Source organism: Pangasianodon hypophthalmus, chromosome 15 (genome assembly GCF_027358585.1).
Source record: "Pangasianodon hypophthalmus isolate fPanHyp1 chromosome 15, fPanHyp1.pri, whole genome shotgun sequence".
In the NCBI taxonomy this organism is placed as follows: Eukaryota; Metazoa; Chordata; class Actinopteri; order Siluriformes; family Pangasiidae; genus Pangasianodon; species Pangasianodon hypophthalmus.
The window spans coordinates 1,734,553-1,755,413 of NC_069724.1; the positions used below are offsets into that span (position 1 = coordinate 1,734,553).

The window sequence follows — 20,861 nt, forward strand, 5'->3', positions numbered from 1 at the left end:
TCACGGGTGGTTTAACACACTCGGAGTAAAGCGCTATCTGCCCCCTTCTGCATACATGAGCTCACAGACGCCTCTGATTGGCTAGTGTCATTCTGATTGACGGGGAAGAGAGCGAGTATGGCCAATTTTGCTTTCTTGGACTCTCGGTCACAGATGGCTGTGGCATCGTCCAGATTAGAACTCGATTATTAAACAGTTAACGTTGTTAAAATGGTCAGAAATGTAAATTCCCCTACTTATAATTCTTAACGGAATGCCGGGTTTGGAAACGAATGTGAAATGAAACACTTCCAGTGTGAATCTGTTCTAAGTATATCAAGCAAAAACTGTGCACAATATTCCAGTGCAGTTTTCAGCAACAGCTTGAAAAGCCAGATATCTGTCTCTTTACCAGAAGTGTCCAACCGATGTGCTGCAGAAATAATCGAAAAAACCTGATGAACAAAATGAACGCTTAAATAAACCAGAAAATGGCCTGGTAAAGTGAGTTTTTTTGACAGGTGTAAATGGAGTTTGTTGAGGCTTGCTGAATGAACTTTTAAAGTGAGGACTGGAATAAATAAATGATGAACCTCAAGGTGCTTCTTCCAAGACCTCTGGGAGGGACAGAGCATCCCTGCAATGGCCCTAAGTGCTGCTGGCATTACTGTATAAAAGCTTTGCTAAGAAAACAACAGAGCTGTGCTTGATGGAGAAAATGACAGGAAGTCCTGCTATGGTCATTAGGAACCACTGCAGAACTGAGAATTTTGTGTTAGATTTAGTCCCATTAAGAGTGTATCCAAAATTATGTCAGTTATGTAACCAGTGCATAATGTATACATGAGAATGTGTCAGAAATAATAGCAGATTAATTATTTATTCAAACACACCATCAAGCCTCTTTATGTGAGGGTTAGATTTAATTACATTTGCCCCTGTGCCAATTCAATCTACATGCACAATAGGGTGCTTAGGTTATTAGATGTTGCAATCAAATGTATGTTTACCTCATTTGGCCCAGCAGACACTTTTGCAAATCTGCATTGCAAACTTAATAACAAATTCATTTACATCCTCCAAATAGAGAATTGTAGTCTTATTATGTCAGAATGAACCCCGAATCTGAAGCCTACCATCAGATTAAATTCATTTATATCACTAATAGTATCAGAGTGACAGAATTTACTCTTCTGGCAGAGTGGGATTAGTGGTTAAGGTTCTGAAAAATGTGTGTATCCTCACAAAACCCAATACAAAAGCCACGTGTGGTTTTTCTGTTAATTTGGACAGGAATGGGAGGTCAGATCTGAAGCTTACGGGACAAAGAAAGGCCATACTCATTAACATTAGAGCATAGAGGATGTTTGCGCTACAATTTGTGATGCATTTAATGCTTTTATTCACCTCATTAGAAACAGGTCACGGGTTACGATGGCTTAGAAATGCTGCTTTCTTTATATTTTGAGAACTAGAACCAACTAAGCTGATCAGAAACTACTGCAGGATAATGCAAACAAAAATAGCTGGAGGAGCGGAAGGGATTGGTCAGAATTCCTTCAAGAGAGGATAGAATTGTGTGGAATTGGTCAGAATTCCTTCAAGAGAGGATAGAATTGTGTGGGATTGGTCAGAATTCCTTCAAGAGAGGATAGAATTGTGTGGGATTGGTCCGAATTCCTTCAGGAGAATTAGTTGACTACTCTACTAATTTTTTTAGGGCTAGTAGTCAGCTAGCAATGTGGAATGTTAATAAAATGGAACTTGGGTGGGTGCTATGCCATGGGCCTGCTGTGATTTCTAGAAGAAATTCTAGTATGAAATTGTTGAGTAATAGTGTAGTACAGGCCACTTCAAGGTGTGTATGTATAGTATTCTGGCTTTTAAAAGCATCTGCCAAATGAGTAAATGCTTAACAAACTTCCATTTGGTCTGTGTCGCCAACAAAAGCGATATCCTTTTGTAAGAATATGAATGAGTCCATGGCAGCAGCACAGATTTCTAAACATCTTCGGTATGTCTATAGTCCATTGGCTCTAGTATGCTAGCGTGAATGCAAGGTAATGGAGTGTGCATTAGAGAAAATGATCAGTGGAAAAAAAAAAAACATGTAATCTGTTTAGAAGAAGTTCAGTCCTACCTCAGAGAGTAATGTACGATGAACTGCTACACAAAACAACCTTGAGAAGTCAAAGCTTTTTTTATTTCCTAAATAAATATCAGGAGAGAAAAAATACTCAGAACATAGAGGATTTTAAATGAATGAACCTGGACGCCTTTGCTTCCTGTCACATGAAATACACTTTCCTCAGTCTGGCCAAATGTGATGGGGAAAAAAAAGGAAGATGCTTTCAAGTGGCTGGCCGGTGTCTTCCAGTGTCTACTTGTATGATTTATCATGCAAAATGAAGGTGTTATTTATGTTATATGTTGTGAAGTACTAAGAGAAAGAACATATGATTATTATGATGTTTTACATTATACTGTGTAGTGCTAACTCTTACTCTGACACCTCCAGACCTTGCAGCTCATTCATGCATTTATCTACAGTATTTGTCCAGTCTTCACCTGTCCAGTTTGGGTGAACTTGTGCACACTGTAGCCTAAGATTTCTGCTCTTGGCTGAAAGGAGTGGAACCTGATGTGGTCTTCTGCTGTTGTATCCCATACAACTCAAGGTTCGATGTATTGTGCATTCTGTGCTGCTTTTCTGCTCACCACAGTTGCAAAGAGTGGTTATTTGAGTAACTGTAGCCTTCCCATCAGCTCTAAACAGTCTGGCTGTTCTCCTCTGACCTCTCTCATCCCCAAGGCCTTTTTTACCTACAGAGCCGTATGTTTTTTGTTTTTGCACCATTCTGTGTAAAGTCTAGAAACTCTTGTGTGAAAATTAGAGGATATCAACAGTTTCTGAAAAACTCAAACCAGCCCATCTGGCACCAAGAACCATGCCACAGTCAGTCACTGAAACATTTTTTCCCCCATTCTGATGTTTGATGTGGGCATTAACTGAAGCTCTTGACCTGTATCTGCATGATTTTATGAATTGCACTGCTGATGTGATTGGCAGATTGGATAATTGCGTGAATGTGCAAGTGGAGAGGTGATTAAATTTACAAAACTGTGAGATAAAATTTGTCATTCCAAGGTTTCAATTTGCTTCTGGTCAGCTGTGAGCTCCTTAACCTCTAGATAGTTGAACTGAATTCCATCTCACTTGTAAGTCACTTTGAATACAAGCGTCTGCCAAATGAATAAATGTTGCATTTACATTTATTCATTTAGCTGGTGCTTTTATCCAAAGTGACTTACAAATGAGGCAGAATCTGATCCAAGGATCTAGCTGAACTGGGGCCAAGAATGCTTAAAGGCCCAGACAATTCTAGTTCTGCGGCTTGAACTGACAGCTTTCTAGCCACTAGTGCAGACCCCAGACCACATCACTACAACTACCCACATCAACTACCCACTTTGCTCCCGGTTTTTCAGAACATACCTCGGAACATATTCACATGGGAAGCTAACTTAACAGCCTTTTGTCCTTGATACTTGACTGATTTAATCAGTAAAAGATAAACCTGTAAAAAGCACTAGGCGGAGAACACAGCTAAAGGCAAAGTCATATACGAGCACTTTTCTCATCTTCAGACCAGCTGTATCTATTAGCCTTTTAATTAAACTGATGTAATACTACTAATGATGCCATGCCAGCATGATTACAGCTGCAGATAAATCGATTAAACTCATCTCAAAAGAAGGACTTGCACAAAACATTGATACTATTTTTCAGTCTGCTTGTTAATATCAGTTTTGCGGCCTGCTGCCAATTTAGCACCAAGAATGAATGAGTTCCTAGAACTCTTATCATTCATTCAATCTTCATTAACCACTTTATCCTGGTCAGGGTCTCAGGGTCTCAGGGTCTTGGAGCCTCTCTGAGGCAGGAATATACCCTTGATGGAGCTCCAGTCTATTGCAGGCCACCACATTGACGCATTCATTCATAGCCAACTTACAGGTATGTTTTGGGTGTAAGGGGAATTCAAACAAGACTGGAGTCACAGGGAGAACATGCACAGACAGTAACCCGAGATCAGGATCAAACCATGGACCTTGGGGCACCAATGATACCTGCTGCACCACTGTGCTGCCTGTTCTCCATCAAACGCTGTCCCTTGTTCTCCCAATTTGGTCACCTGCCAATTCCCACCCACCAGCTTCCCTATCATACGTCAGATACCAACTGGGGAGGGTGAAGGCTAACACATGCTTCTTCTGAGACACTTGAAGCCAGCCAACTGCATCTTTTAAAAAGTGCTGCTCATGTTGTGTCACAGAGCAGCATAATAGACTCGGAGGAAAGCGCTATCCACCCTCTTCCACATACATAAGGTCACAGACATTCATGATTGGCTAGTGTTGCTCTGATTGACAGGCGAAAGACAGTAATGCTTGAACAAGTTTGCTCTTTTGGATTCTTGGTCATGGTGACTGCAGCATCATCGAGATTTAAACTCGTAATCTCCCAATGATACTCAAACTCTTTTCTGTTCTGCAGCTCAGGAGTCCAACCCAACTGTTATTTTTTACGAAATTACTCTGGTAGCTATGGTGTAGCTACACTGTTTATTATTTCACTTTCTTATATATGGAGCAATTTTTTCAGCATTGACGTGAACCCAATGCGATAAATTTAGCCTTGTGAAAGAGCAATAAACAGGCCAACATGCAGTGCCACTGAAATTATGTACTAGAGCAGAATGAATAAAACATGAAAAAATTGGGAATTTCATTTGAATGAAGTAGTAAGAAAAGTTACAAAGACCAGCTCAATTACTTCCCCTTATTCACATGTAGCTTGTAGTGAAATTGTAATCATGAGAGCATAATTAAATAATGATCGCATTGGCTATTACGGAATGTTTTTTCTCAAAGCAGGCCATAGATTGGTTAGTGCTCAGAGTGGGTTTGATGTTGAAACCTATCACGGTGGTTTGAGTTAATGATTAAGGCACAGAGCCATGCATTTTATAGATTAGCCTGCTTTAACACATGTAACACATGATTAATCTGTGAACCGAATCAAGGCAAACACTACATGTACAATGCAGGACCTCTCCTAAGGAGTGAAAAAAAACAGTACTATTGGAAATGCTTGTAATGTCCTCAGTCAGATCACGTTTAACCTCAGGCTATAACTTACACACTCTGCTTAAGAGTGTTTAAAATCCTACAGCACCAACCTTTTCAGCATTATGCACATGGCTGTAAGGACCTGCAGACAGTTTCACTCTCAAGGCTAAACATTTTCTATCATCTTGTGCACTTGGTATGAGCCACTGATGGAGCTGTTTCTCTGACATTAAAAATAAGATGACTTGATGCATTTTTTTTTTTTTTACATAGCTGTAATGTTCAGATTGTGTAAGTAATATATATAAAACATTCTTCCACTTTTTTTCCACTGAAGGGAGCAAATTAAGTTTAAATCCCAGATCTTTAAAGAAGGTCCTGAACTGCTTTGGGCCCAGCTTCCCCAAAAGCATCGTTAAGTTGAGATTGTCTTAACTTGTAGATTTCAGAGTGATTGTGTTGTTGAATTCTCGATTCTGATTGCCTAGAAAGTGTTGATTATGCAATTATATGGAATTGTATGAAAGGTCCGCATAATCTATGCCTAATAATAAATTGATTTTTTTTTAAAGTGTTGTTATTTAACACAAAAATGCAAATTATGGAAGGAGTCTCCAGTGTCAGTGCTTTGTAACACAGAGGAAAGCTGTAACTTTAAGTTTCTTCCATGGAAAAGTTTTCAGGACAGAGGACTTTGTGATATTTCTTTTTTAAAGCAGGAAATATAAACTAAACTAAAATTAAACTCTATTAAACAGCTGTATGAATGTAACTAAATGGATAAATGGATGTGACATATTTTAATAAATAAAAAAAGTTTGTTGTCAGCATGTTGGCATTACAGGAAAATAATCAACTACATCATCATCGCATTGTTTATTTTTTTCCTATGAGTTTTATTCCTTATATATGACGATTTTATTGTTATCATTCTTTTGAGAAATTTCAGCCTTGCTTTAATTACATTTTCATAATTTCTGTGTAATTGTGCTTTTTGATCTCTGCATTTATAGCCTTAGAAAAGATATTCATAATTTATGAGAATTAGAAACATATCTACATGTGCCTTGTTGCTAGAGATTTTGTCACTTTTATGTTTAGCCCTGCTGTATCATTATATTCCGTAGAATCATTTTAGCTATTTGCATATGCTGAACAGTAATCAAACATGTCATGTTGATTGTATCAAGTTGATTGTAAGGTTGTAATAGTTAATCCTACATCATTTTTTTTTTTGCTTATGAATAAAGATAATATTGGTATTAGGTTGAATCTGCAATATATTAAGTAATATAAAATAATTTAGCACAGTTATATTAGTGCATGACATTTGAAACTGTAAGCTGATTGCACACTACTTGACTTTCAACTGCTCACACTACGTGATTTCTAATCACTTTCACACGGTTGTTTGGTGGATGTAGTGGTGTGTACACTACAAGATCAATCACAGTTGGGGCTCATACACTACACAATCTGTAATCATAAAACAGCATAGCGGATCCATAAATCTGGCTTTAAAACATGAGCGCTGTCTTTCAAGTGACTTTGTCACAATTTTGTTTGAAAACAAGAAAAAAATAGAAAAACATGGAGGAGATGGGGAGAGGTGGGCAGAGAGGATTGTCTGTTCTGCAAAGAGAACTGGAGGGACAGTGTAAAGAAAAGCAGCTAATGTTTTAATTTCCTATAGAAGCATTATTGTGTTTAGATTTTGCCCTCACTATAAAACTTGCACAGACAGATGATAAACTGGATTTAGGGATCTGCTGTGCGTGACAGGAGATGAATTTGATTTCCTTTCGGATTCTCATTGGCTGTTTGTCAGCGTTGTTCTTGTTGGTGGTGGCAGAGAGGTTCACACTACATGATTCATTGCTGAGAAAATCAAAATATCGTAACATCTTGTTATCAGAGCATCAGCGATCGCTCACAGTTTAAAACTGCAGTTAAGATACAGTTGATTTCCTCAATCAACATTTCAATTGTTCAGTCACATAATCCATTGGAGTAGTAATGACTATAAAACCAAACAGGTCTATTCAGCCAGATTAAAGACAAGTTAATTGTGCTCCATCTTTTTCTCTGAAATGACCGCATTGTATATAATTACAATACAAAGAAGTCCCATTCACAAAACAAAAATTGCTTAAGAGAGTCTTTAAAAGAGCAGAGCCTGAGCTGTCTCTGTGATTAATGAATTCAAATAAAGGGCTCCTTGATAAATTGGTGAATTTCATTTTATCCACTCACCCAGGACTCGTAATCTCTCAGCTCCCACCACCACCTCATGGTCATCGGCCGAGAAAAGCAGCTTTCCTGTGCTTGACTTCACTTCAAGCATCCTGCCTTGTGCGTAAACTCCGTGAGAACCTGACAAGGGATTAGAGAATTGACTCCTTTTTAATTACACCTCAACATGAAATATTAAATTTCCCCATTGATTCCATAAATAATACAACATCAAATTAGGTAAGCGCGGAGCAGAGTTTACCAATGATTGTCAAGAGAGAGAGAGAGAGAGAGAGAGAGATAGGGACTGTGTGTGTGAGAGAGAGTGAGAGAGAGAGAGAAGGAGAGAGAGATAGGGACTCTGTGTGTGTGTGTGTGTGTGTGTGTGTGTGAGAGAGAGAGAGAAGGAGAGAGAGATAGGGACTGTGTGTGTGTGTGTGTGTGTGTGTGAGAGAGAGAGAGAGAGAGAGACAGTAAGAAAGACAGTGAGAGAGACAGGCAGAGAGCAGTATCAGTTTTCATTTGCGCCAAAATTAAATAAAATAAAATGCAATTAAATTAATTATGAGAATAATAACAGCAGGCAGCTCTGTTGGAGTTCAATTTAAAGTCAAAACTTGCAACAATTAAAAAAATATATAAATGATTACTGAAGTAACAATTCTATTTCATAATAGTAAGATAACCAATTTCTTTTGTACATATATATATATATACGTATAAAACGGCATGTATATATTTAGACATTTATATATTTTACGTATATTTTATTTAGATATTTATGTTACACAATATGATGATTTTGTTTCATAATTGCCTTCTTATTTATTTCATTTTGGCTCAGTTGAAAAGCCATACTATAAAACCAACACATTTTTTTCTGATTTCTTTTTCAGTTAATTATCCAGTTGTTTGTGAGCGACCCCGAGTGACTCAGATGACTGTAAAGTGTCATGGACTTGTTAAGGAGCCGAGGAGCTTGCTTTCATATTTTACTAAACCGCTAATTAAATTTGCAATTCTCTCTTTTAACATGGCATTAAAACTGTAGTCAGTTAAGGCAGGCTAAATTGCTTTTTCTCATTAAAATACACTCCTGCTTCAGCGTTATTGCTCAGAAATACATAAAAACATGAATCTATGCATGTCGTTACAGAGCGCTAATATAAGTCATACCCAGGTGATAGTTAAGACGTGTAATCCCACCTGAAATAAGAGCAACTCAGTGGCCATCCAAGATGTCTTCCTTTATTAAGTAGTAAAAGCACCATCTGTCTCATGCTATTGAACATTTCCTGCATGATTTCATTTTCGTTCCTGTAAAAGCCGAGCCTGAAACACCTTCCTAAGGTCAGTATGCATTTTATTAAGCGACTTCTGCTTTTAGAATGAACGTGATGGTAACTACAGATCCGGTTCTGTCTGGTTTGATTGAGGTGACAGTAATTTAATCACACATGAGTAATTTCACTCAGGTCAGTTTAGGTCTGCCTCTGATTAGCAATATTGCTTGTTTGGTATATTGATACCTACCTGCAACGAGCTGTGAGACCAGTTTGTTTTTCCCATTGAGGATGTTGACAGAGATGTTTTTTGATGATTGCAGGAAAAGTGGACTACCCTATTAAAAGAGATATAAAATGTCAATGTCCAATCCAGATCACCAAACCATTATTATTATTTAAAGTTGTAATGGTCGATTTTTAAAAATTTCTTACCAGTGTATAAATACTGTGGGAAAATATGTAGAACATGATAAAAAAAATATGGTTTAACCCATGGCCTCAGCACAAGTGTATTATGTGGTTGAGGGAAAATGTGTTAGAATGCCTTTGTGTTTGTGTTTGTGTTTAAATGAGACTGATATCAGTCATTTTAGAGACACTCCCCAACACTCCTTCCATCTCAGACTGAAATCAGTAAGCGCCCAGCGTAGCCAGATAATTCTCCTGTCAAGGTAAAAATCATGCTCGTCCAAACACCATGGTAGTGTTCAAAGCCCTTTTTTTTTTTTTTTTTTTTTTTTTAAACTTGACGTTTCTTTCTACTAGGTTGGTTAGGCTCGTGTTGTGCTCAGGGCAACATGTTTTCAGAAATCCAAGTAGTACTTGCATGCATATGAAACATCTTCACCCTGACTTCACCTCGACTTTTATTCACAAGCTACAAAAACTGGACACAATGATCTCATCCACAAATTATCATCCATGAAGCAAAATTCCATTTTAACCAATTTTAAAAAAAAAAAAAAAAAATCAATAAATAAATGTGCATTCTGACACTAATATGAACTTATAAACACATGGCATGATCCTGGTGTCCTGGGCGAGGCTTTATGCTGGGAGAGAGTCAGAGCACTACAGGATGATGAATTATGAATGGTATCAATTTCAGATCCATCCAAGAAGCCTGGGTTTTTATAAATCAGGATCTTATAAATCCATGCTGCAAATATAAAAATTCATTGTAGGGACTCAGTACAGTTCAATCACAGTTCAAAAGGGAATATTTTCAATAATATATAATCTGTTTTGTTGCAGCTACGTATATAAAGTGATTAATATGATGGCAGCAACAAATGTTAATCTTCACAAAGTCATCATTCACAACTCGACACAGATACAGGTCGATGCTCGCCTTTCTAGATGTCGTGCAGCGTGCTCATGTCCCCACTTTAGCACCACTGAGTTATTATTGCACCAAGTGGTCAAACACGTGAACTGCAACAAGCACTAATAAATAGAGGCCCATTAAGACAGGAATCACGCTGCCCCATGCTCACGCTATAAACATTTTTACTGGAAGAGGAGGACAGGACAGGACAAATAATAACAGGGTTGCCAGGGTCGCATTTTTTACACCAATTTGGGCTAGTTTAAAAATACTCCACGACCACCAAGATCTTCTTTTACAGCAAATAATCAGAATTAAATCAAATAAATTTCTGCATACAAAGGCAAAGTGTAAGTGCAGACAGTACGTCTGTGATGTACAGAACCATTTCTACTGTAAAATATCTCGTAAAGACTGGGAGAGAGAAAGAGGGATTACGGAATGGACCTTGTCTGTACATCAGAAATGCACGTGCGCCACGGTGACATTGTTTCCCACACAAAGGCTGAGACAAAGAAGAAAATGTGTTTCCCTTTTCCAGTGACTGATTTTTTTCAGGTCTTTTGTGTGGTTTTTGAGACTGTAGATTGTAGGAAATTTTGCTGAAACCTGACAAATTAAATTACATATTATATTTCACTGTATTTATTATTCAATAGAATAAATTACAGTTTTCCCTCCAATACTTAAAATACTAAATAGAGTAGTCACGTTTAATATAATTTAAAGTTATATTAAAGCTATGTAATTTCTACTGAATAATAAGTGTTGAATAAAATGACAGGTGATTCCAAACTTTTGAATGCTAATGTACATAAAACAAGTGACTAATATAAGTTATATAAGTTAATAAACTTGTTCCTTGTTGCTTTGTCACATCAGATTTATGTCCATGCTGGAAATATTGTCATTTTCAAGATATTCTAAAGAATCACATCATCAAGCTGTGTTTTTTTTTTTCATTCAAGATAGTAAGTAAGGTAAATAAGAGACTTATGTAGTCTCTTTCCTCATGACCAATGGACGGATTGTTTCTAATCTCAGCGCCCCATTGTTATTCAGTTCACTCCTTCTGGCTCCTTTAGGTTTTCACTCGTTCTCCCGCCTGCTCTGTCTATCGCTTTCGCTAGTAGACAGATAAGATAAGACCTGCGCCCCACACATTATCAAGCCATCCATCCGTTCCACACTTACTGATATTATAGGTGTGCTCGGGATGTGAGTGAGGGAGGGAGTGGCTGGAGTTCATGGTACTCACCGATCTGGACTGGATTTCTTTGGCATACAGAGGCTGGAGGAACTCAGAGTCACCCTCTAGTTTCAGACCTCTCTCCGTGATTCTCAAGTGACCCATGCCATCCTAGAGAGAGAGAGAGAGAGAGAGAGAGAGAGAGAGAGAGAGACCTAGTGTTGAGTGGCGTTCGTTATATGATCACCTAAAATAAGTTAATATAAAATGACAGTAATTCCACTGAACTACTGGCTGACTTCAAGTGAATGAATGCCGTGCTTATTCGTCATCGTCACAGGATGGAAAGAAAAATTCTTGTCAAGAGTTTTCATCGTCCCAATGACAGCAGCTGGCGTAATTAAATTGCATTCACAAACACACAGCTCGGCTATCCATCACTGCCTTACATGCTCATGTGACAAGTATCTGGTGTAATCTCTTCAGAAATCCTCCTTCATTACTCTTCTTTATTCATTAATAAGAAGCGTTAACGCATAGCACCGTGCTAACTACAGCAGGACCGCATTGGAAGAAACCATGCTGTGTTTAAGATCTTTGAATCCAGCAGACGAAAGCTGAACAAGTCCCTTTGATATGAACAACATGAGCCTGCTCTTTATTTCAGTATGAGCCTTGATGGACACTTCAGGACAGACGTGCCTAATGGATATCAAGTCCTCCGATTCCCTTAGGACTGTAACTGATTAATGTGTCCGTGCCAATCTTGTACACAGTACTCCCACCTCACACACACACACACACACACGCGCGCGCACACACACACACACACGTGCGCGCACACACTCATCCCACAACTAACTATAAAAAGCAATACCATTGTCTCCTCACAGCTCCAGAGTCTCCTAAACTCAGGTCGAAACAAGACCAGAAACAAGTTCAGAAAAATGTCCTTCATCAGTTGTGCAAGCAAAGTGCTTCAGTGCTTTTTAAATAATTAATTAAATATTTATTCACTATAAAGTGCTTTTTAGTGCCACTTTCATTTGTGTAAAAACGGAGGTGTTTTGCTACTCTACTTTTGCTCGCCACCCATCTTACTATTGTTGTAGGATTTGTAGCTAATTTTCCCTACTTGTGTGTTTGTTTTAGCTAGCTAGCTAGTCTCCTTTACTCAGTCACCATTAGTGTGCTTTCAGTTTGTCCTTTGCTTTATTTTCGATCATTAGCTTGGTGTGTTTTGATGTTGTTGTTGTTGAAGGTGGGACGTCTGACTCTGTACCCTGACCCTGGCTCTGCAGTGTGGTAGTTAAGTTTGCTCGCTTGTGATGTTATGTGGCTCGACAGTACAAAGTTCATGGTGTTGGTGCCTGGTGGCAGCCTGGACGATCAATGTATATTGATTTGATGCTTGCAACAATAAAATTAAGCCATGCGGCGCAAGGTGCACAGCACAAGTCATAAAATATTCCCCAAAAGTTATGCTTTGAAGTGAAATGGCTTCAGCCACAACATTTACTGACTCTTACTGGTGGAAAAGTCCAAAGACAGACTCGCATTCTTGCTCTGTTTGAGCTTTGAAGAGATCTGAGTTGGTAAGACACCTCCAAAAAAAAAAGGGTGTAGTGTGCAGGAAGACGCACATCCAGAAACCACGTTTACTGCTAATGAGCTGCTACTGTAGAGCAAGACACGCCTCTGGGGGCGGGGCATATATAAGTTCTAGAGAGCATTTAATTGGACGATCATGAAGATTTGCCGAACATTTTTATAATGTTCCAGGAAGTGATGAACTATAAAATTAAAATGAGACTATCATCAAAACTATATAAGTATATATTTCAGTTGCATTATCACATCAGTGTCCATAACATTATGGAACAGATACAAAAGGCTCTAAAAGCCCAGTTTTGATTTCAGTGCCACTTTAAAGTTATCCGCACTTCTGAATTGGGACTGTGAAGTCAAAAGTCTCTGAAGCAGAGATAATCTTATGCCACAGCGTGTTCCTACTTGTCAGTCTGCCCACCTTCATCATCAGACTTCGCATCGCATTCAAATCCAAGTCCTCCATTTCAGCATATTGTGATTGTGATGCGCTGCCCTGTGACCAGCTGAGCAGATTCTCTGACAGACTGTTCATAATTGGCACGCAGAATCACCCTGGCACTGATCTACTCTCAGAAACTACTGCATCACTGAAACCGAAAAAGGCTATGAGCCTGCTTTTTTATGCTTTGGTATTTGGCATGGGAAACGTGATAGTTCAAGTGTGTGTGCGTGTGTGTGTGTGTGATAGAGAGAGAGAGAGAGAGAGAGAGAGAGACATGTCCTGCTTCTACACAAGCAGCTGACAAGAACTTAAGGGATTGAGTTTGGAAGCAAACCTGCAGCCACTTGAGTTTGTTTGTGTGTGTGTGTGTGTGTGTGTGTGTGTGTGTGTGTGTGTGTGTGTTTGTGATATAGAAGGAAACAGAGACTCAGATGATGCGACAGTAATTCGAATCCTCTTCACTTCTTTCTAATACAGAACCGGGGAGAGAATGCAGAGGAGAGGAGAAGAATGATGAATTATTCAGGACAGCCACTCATGGGCTGACGGAAAGGCCCGGAAATTCTCAGGTGGTGCATGTGGGTACGTGTGTGTGCGTGCGTGCGTGTGCGTGTGTGTGCGTGTGTGTGTGTGTGTGTGTGCGTGTGTGGGTTGCCATGGCAAGCTAAACTCCGTTGGGAATCGGACGCCACGCGACAGTTTACGCAGCATAAAAGAGTAAATTGATTTCCACTCAGCACACCCCAGCACCACTGTCACAGCACAGGGAGATTGATATTTATTGCATACCGGAGTGAAGTGTGAGTGTGTGTGCAAACGTATTGTGAAGGTGAACGAGGAGAAGGCTGAGAGGGGAGGTCTGGCACAGAGACACTCTCTTTTTATCCACAGATGCAACTTTGATGGTGGTGAACAGGGAGAGAGCTGTGGAAAGAAGAGAGACCGCTGTCTGACACAACCTGCTCCATGCGGAGTGCCACTTAGGAATAGCAGAATAGCGCTGGTGGAAAAAATGTTTGTACGTTTGTCCGTATGACCATGTCAGTCAGAAGAACTACATATGCATCCCTTTACTTTGAGCCTCAATTCTCAAGTGCACAGAGACTGAAAGAATAAAGGACATACAGTATGCAGCAAATACGGTGAGGGGAAACAAGTATTCAGACACTTGTGTTTTTGTTATTTAATATAGTTCCAGTGCATACATACTGTATATCCACTTCAAATTTACACACATAATGTATCCATGAGTATAAACAAAGATATGGTTGATATTGATATGGATAAAAGTATTCAGACAACACATATGACCAACATTAGCACTTTGTTGCAAAGCTGTTTGTTGATTAAAGCTTTGAGACATGTAATTAGCATTTGGCAGCATTGCAGCTTAATTTTTAGCACATTCCTCTTTCCAAATTGTCTTCAATTCCATAAGGTTACGAGGATGACTCTGATGGACTTGCAAATTCAAAATACTCCATAAATCTTCACTGGGATTCAAGTTAGGAGATAAACTTGCAAACTTGCAAAGCCATGCAAGGTCTTCTTGAGTTATTGTGGCTGTGTGTTTTGGGTCGTTATCTTGTTGAAACGTTCATTTTCTCCGCTGATTCAGGCTCTTGGCCAACAAGATAAAATTCTTCTCTAACACTTCCTGATACATTGCTCCATTCATGTTTCCTTCGATGATGTGTAATGCCCCAGTACTGTTTGCAGAGAAGAAGCAACATATCATGATGCTCCCACCACCATGCTTCACTGTGAGTATGGTGTCCTTGGGATCATACGCGCAACTCTTCTTTCTCCAAACATGATGAGCTGATCTATTGCCAAATCTGTTTCATCTGAACTGTTCCAAAAAAGTTCTTCGTGCTTCTTTGTTAGCAGAGGAGTTTAGCATGAGGTGTAGGAATGGAGATGATTGTGGTGCAGTTCACTGCTTATTGTTCTCTGTGTAATTGTTGTTCCTGCTGCTTTCAGGTCATCCTGCAACTCTTTCCATGAACATTCCACCTGCATATTATTGAACCAGTCGTACTGACAGGGATGTTTCATGTCTTTGCTATGGCACCGTCGTTTTTCCTTTCGAGTGTCGTTTAATAATGTTGTCCCTGAGAACTTTTCACCTTCATCATATTTATATTTATACGTACAAGTGGATATATGCACTGGAAGTATATTAAATAATAAACAGAAGTGTCTGAGTACTATTTCCCCTCACTTGTCAACAAGCTGTGTGTGCTATGGAGAAATGTCCTCTGCTTCACTGACAAGAAAAAGTCAGCGAAGTTACAGTACTGTACACATTTGCATTATGTCAATGTGAATCCTGTCTTCACGCTCATCATGCTGTATGCACATGGGGACAGAAGCAGTGACCCAGAATAGATCATCACTCAGTTACTCAAAGTCAGCATGGCCTCAATGAAGAACATCTCAACAATCCACTGCGCTCACTCACCAGGGATGTATCATTCACCAAATTACCCTTATTCATACTTTTTCTGTTCTTAGAGTGCACTGCGTTCTTGGCCTTGCCTCGTGGGGATCGGAGAACATTTTTAATACAAAATTATATTAGAAGACTCAGACAAATTGGATCCATCATGCCTACTGTGTTGCGCAAAAGGACATGCTGCGCTTGTGATACAATCTGTACTAAAGTCAATCTGAGAAAAGATAGTTAATGTTAATCACAATAATGTCTATAGCGCAGGCTGTGAACGCAAACCTGGGCTCAGTGCTTCCGTGATGCCGAAGCTATCTATTGACAGGAAGTGACATCATCAAATAGACCAAGTGCTAAATCTGCTTACGGTACCAACGTGTCAGTCATACATTTAATATAAATGCAGAAGAAGGTGTTCCTGACCCAAGTACCTAATAGTCATATATGAATCCAGGTAAAGGTTAGTCTGGAAAATCTTTCAGGTAAGAGTTAAAATATCCCATGATAAATCTGCTCAAGTAAAAGTTTTAGTGTATGTTAAATTGTTTTCCTTTTTTTGAATTAACAACCCTGCTGAAATCTCCAGCGTGCTCTCAACTCTCAACCTGGTAAACCATCCGTGCCAACTAGCAACACTGCACAAATCATAGCAAGTGGAAATACCTTGAATAAAGTCAGATTTAACTGGCATTTCCTTTTATAAGATTCCGTTAATCATGTGTTAGATTATTAAACCTATTTCTAGCCTTTTTTTTTTTTTTTTTTTTTTTTTACTAATTGCAAGCTTGATATAGTCTGTTGTTTTTTTTGTTGGCAGATACGAAATTGTAGCATTTATTTGTAGAAAGAAGCAAAATTATCTACCGATAGAATAATAAAATTTGAAGCTTGAAATTAGTAAAATGATAAAAAATCTACAAATAGGTTTAATAATCTTATATTTGGTTTACTATAATCTTATAATAGGAAATATTAAATAAATTTGACTGTAAATAAAGAGATTTTCATTGCTAAGATAACTTTTTTTTTTTTTTGAGACTTTTTACTTGCCTAATGTTGTGTTATTTTCTTAAAATAACCTGAAATGTTGCAGTAATTAATGAATTTGTTTAGGAAAATGTACTGTATTTGAGTAAAATTAGACATGTGCTTAAAATGCAGTTAAGTTAAAGTTAAAGCTGAAATATTACTTTCATAATATTTATGGAAAAAAAGACAAAGTCAATACGCACTATATGGCGGTGTTCACAAACTTTTGGCCATGTAGTGAAGATACAGTATCTTGGATATTGTGACCTTTATCTAAAATTTCCTGCTACAATAAACCAAATATATTCCTATTAAATTTTTTTCTAATTTTAAGCTTTTTTTTTTTTTGCTTAAAAAAGAAGCAAAATTGTCTCCTAATATAATAATTAACTGTATTGAAAGCTTGAAAAGTGTAAAAGCATCTAAAAACAAGCTGAATCATATTATTTGATTTATAATAAATCTCATAATAAGAAATATTAGATAAATTTACCCATATTTAAGATATTTTCACTTGCAAAGTGTGGAAGTGTAGATGCATAGAAGTGTTTTGTTGTGTAGAAATATTCCAAAAAGGCCCTTAAGTGCAATACTAACGTTATTAAGCACTGTACACCATGGCTTGATAAATAAAAGTTAGGAATTCCTCCATCTAAGGCCCAAATCTTCCCCTCAAAGGAGCTGCTGATGTTTCCAGCAGAAGGAATTCACTCTGCCTCTCTGGTGCGAAAAGATTATGAGGCAGGGTTCAAATTTAGGCAGGGATTACAAAATTAATTAGCATTGCAATGTCGCAAAATCCCCCTCCTTGTAATCTATCGTAAGGGGGGGGAGACTTATTATAAATAATGCAAAGGCACAGCTTAGCGTTTAACTCTGATACGTCACCCTGCATGGGTTCGACAGGCTCTGAGAGAGAAGGATTCAAAACTCAGAAGAAGTTTTTTTTAACCCTAAACTTTTATTCATCATTATTCCCTACTTTATATAATATAGTATAGTATATACATTTACTTTCATGTTCTCTACTAGCATGATAAGCAGCCAATTCCTCAGATTGTACTGTTGAATATAAATGATACGGCACTGCAGCAAGAAATAAAAGCAGGAATTAGGAAGATCTCACAGCGTTTCATCTAACAATCTGGAGATAATTGCTTTAAAAACATAATCACAGAATCCGTGCACTCTGGTTCCCCCCGTCCCGCTGTGGAGTAATAAGCCTTCTCGTGGAGAGGAGAGAAGTCTCGACCCCCTCAGACGGAAATAAACAAGGCTGACAGAACACGGGACGCCGATTTCACCTGAGCCTGCAGGTGATAGCCAGCATGCTAGCTGTGTTGACACACACTGATAGCTATCGGTGGAATTGCCTTTTGTGCTGCTCGACACTTCATCTCGGGATCACTCTTCAAAGTCGGTGGAGTCGCTGCTAGACGATCCGTCATACGAATCTCCCATCGCTTGGATGTACAGAGAGTAGAGAGGAGGAGATGGAGGGGATGAATTAGCCGTGTGAATAAAGACAGTTCAGACAAACACTGCAGAATGTGAGATGTTGCAGACACACAAGCCGAGCTCCAGGAATTAATTATAGTAGAGGATGCGGAAATGAACTGAATAAAAATCACTAAGTGATCTGTACTATTAAATTAGTTAGTGTGACATGGGCATGCATTTTAGATGGACGACAGATAGTAGTAATAGCAGTGATGACACAAATTTCTTATCTACTGTCAAGCAATCCCACCATATTATAAACATAAAATGTGTATGACGGTTCCAATAAGAAGTATTAAAATACGATTCTAGTATTAAGTGAAAGTGACATTTTATCTTATAAAATACACTTTTTTTTTTTTTTTTACATCAGCTCAATATCCCTGAGCTCAGATTGTAGCTGGCTGACTGAAAGCTTTCTTGATGTACTATATGGCCAAAACTATTTTGACACCTGACCATCAGACCCATGTGTGCTTGTTGAACATCTCATTCCAGTTTTATTCCCCCTTTGCTGTTATAATGAGCTCCACTCTTCTGGGAAGCTTTCCACTAGATGTTGGAGCGTGGCTGTGGGGATTCGTGTTCATTCAGCTACAGGAGCATTAGTGAGGTCAGGCGCTGATGTTGTGTGAGGAGGTCTGGGGTTCAGTCAGTGTTCCAGTTCATCCCAAAGGAGTTCAGTGGGGTTGAGGTCAGGGCTCTGTGCAGGACACTCGAGTTCTTCCACTCCAACCTTCACACACCATGTCTTCATGGAGCTCGCTTTGTGCACAGGGGCATTGTCATGCTGGAACAGGTTTGAGCCACCAGATGGGATGGCAGTCTATCACAGGGCACGACACACTTTTTGAAATCTTTTTTATCGCAATTTTTTATCGCAATTTATCGAGATCAGTCCACTTATCTGGTGGGAGGAAACCATAGAACGTAGAGAAAACCCACACCTTCGTGAGAAAGACAGTAACCCAAGCTCAGGATCTAACATGCTACTTATGTATTTGTCAATAGGCAACGTAGATGCTGCAAATGTTAGGACCCTCCCAGATCTTATAACTCGCAGTTCTTTTAAAAATCTGAGTGAACTTGAACAGCTAAGAAACGGAGGGATTCGACTCCCCTGATCTAAGGCATCATTTTACACAGCATTGAGAGAAAATACATTCACAAGGATCGAACCACAATCATGAGGTGCCAAATGGAGATATTATTGTTAACATTTACATAATTTGCCTGAAAGATGCAAGTATTTTCAAGTATTATTCATTCATTTTTCTGGGAACTGCAGAACACCGACTCTCACATTCTGTAGGGTGCCATAAGGACAAAGCTTGTTCGATATGCATGACGGAACATGGGGACACTTCGACCGGCCTGAAAAATCATCAGACCTCAATTCTATGAAAAACAGCAGCTGAAACATCGAAATAGACACCGAGGAGCTCGCGCTGTGCACGCTGGAAGAGTGAGCTAATAGCCAGGACACTCTTGACATCCTTACCTGACAAGATTGACGCTGTTATGAAGGTGAGCAGAGGCGTAACTGAACACAATGGGAAAAAAGACTAATTATTTATTTGTTTGTTTGTTTGTTTGTTTGCCTAGGGAGCTTATAGAGACAAATCTGAAGGTTGAATTCAGTGCTTTTCTAGCAAGAGGAAAAAGTAACAGCCCTGCCTCAGATCCCTGTGGAAATCTCAAAATAATTTCAATTCTGTTCAGTGAATATAAGATAAAATAACACAAATCTGTCTTTCTGTATGTATGACTGAAATAGACCCAGATAGAAAAAGACCAAAGAGCCCTACCTAATTTCCAAGTCAGTATCAAAATACTGTGAGTGACATTATCAAAGGTGGCACTGAGATGAAGAAAAAGCGATGCCATATTTGCATCAAATCTAAATCTCTGGTCATTTAACAGTGCAGTTCCTGACCTGAAATCAAAAAAACCCACTAATGAGCCAAGACCAAATGTTCTAAGCTTCAATTAAGCTAAATATATCTCTCAAATTACACTCTACAGCCGAAGCTAATTTCTCTGAAGCCGTTTTCTTTAATAGTGGCTATACTACTGCAATCTTAAAAGCATTTGGGAAATAACCAGTAGGTCGAAGACAAATAAATTATGATTATAAATTCCTTGTTTTTTCTGTTATGGTTAGATTGGTCATTTTGATTATTCAGTGAGAGTTGGACTGGGTTGTCCGTCATCTCGGTGATAAAACTCTTGCATCTGGACAGCTAAGAATAAACGAGGGCTATTTGAGTTTCCAGCTGCTTTCACCAGGTGTTTGCATCACATGACATGCATAACCATTTACAAAAAGGTCCCCAAGGAAACACACACACACACACACACACACACACACACAACCAGTGAAATAGAAATGGCTGTATCTCATAATCAAACTATAACTCTATATCTATATCTATAATATATATATATATATGTAATACTGCTATATTTAAACAACTTTGCCAGCACTCCCAGTACTTCTTCCCTTTTTGTTTTTCAATGGATTTTTTTTTTACCTCTTTGCATCATGCAACAGTCCCAAACTGCGTAAATTTTGTATGTTCAGAACTGATATTTTCTAAAAAAATTTATATTTTAAACCTGAATGGTAAAAATGTTGGATATTGGAAGATTTATTTATTTTATTTCATGCACGATCCATT

General features: G+C 38.6%; 1 protein-coding gene across 3 annotated transcripts in view; it reads right to left on the reverse strand.

Annotated features, from left to right (window-relative positions):
• sgcd (sarcoglycan, delta (dystrophin-associated glycoprotein)) overlaps positions 1-20,861 on the reverse strand; it is a 177,461-nt gene that overhangs the window by 33,277 nt on the left and 123,323 nt on the right. For all 3 annotated transcript variants that reach the window (XM_026938741.3, XM_026938742.3, XM_026938739.3), the window contains exons 3-5: positions 11,216-11,317; positions 8,878-8,965; positions 7,366-7,485 (exon numbers count right to left, since the gene is read on the reverse strand). In XM_026938741.3, coding sequence (XP_026794542.1) covers positions 7,366-7,485; positions 8,878-8,965; positions 11,216-11,317 — 310 coding nt within the window. The remainder of the gene's footprint in view (positions 1-7,365; positions 7,486-8,877; positions 8,966-11,215; positions 11,318-20,861) is intronic.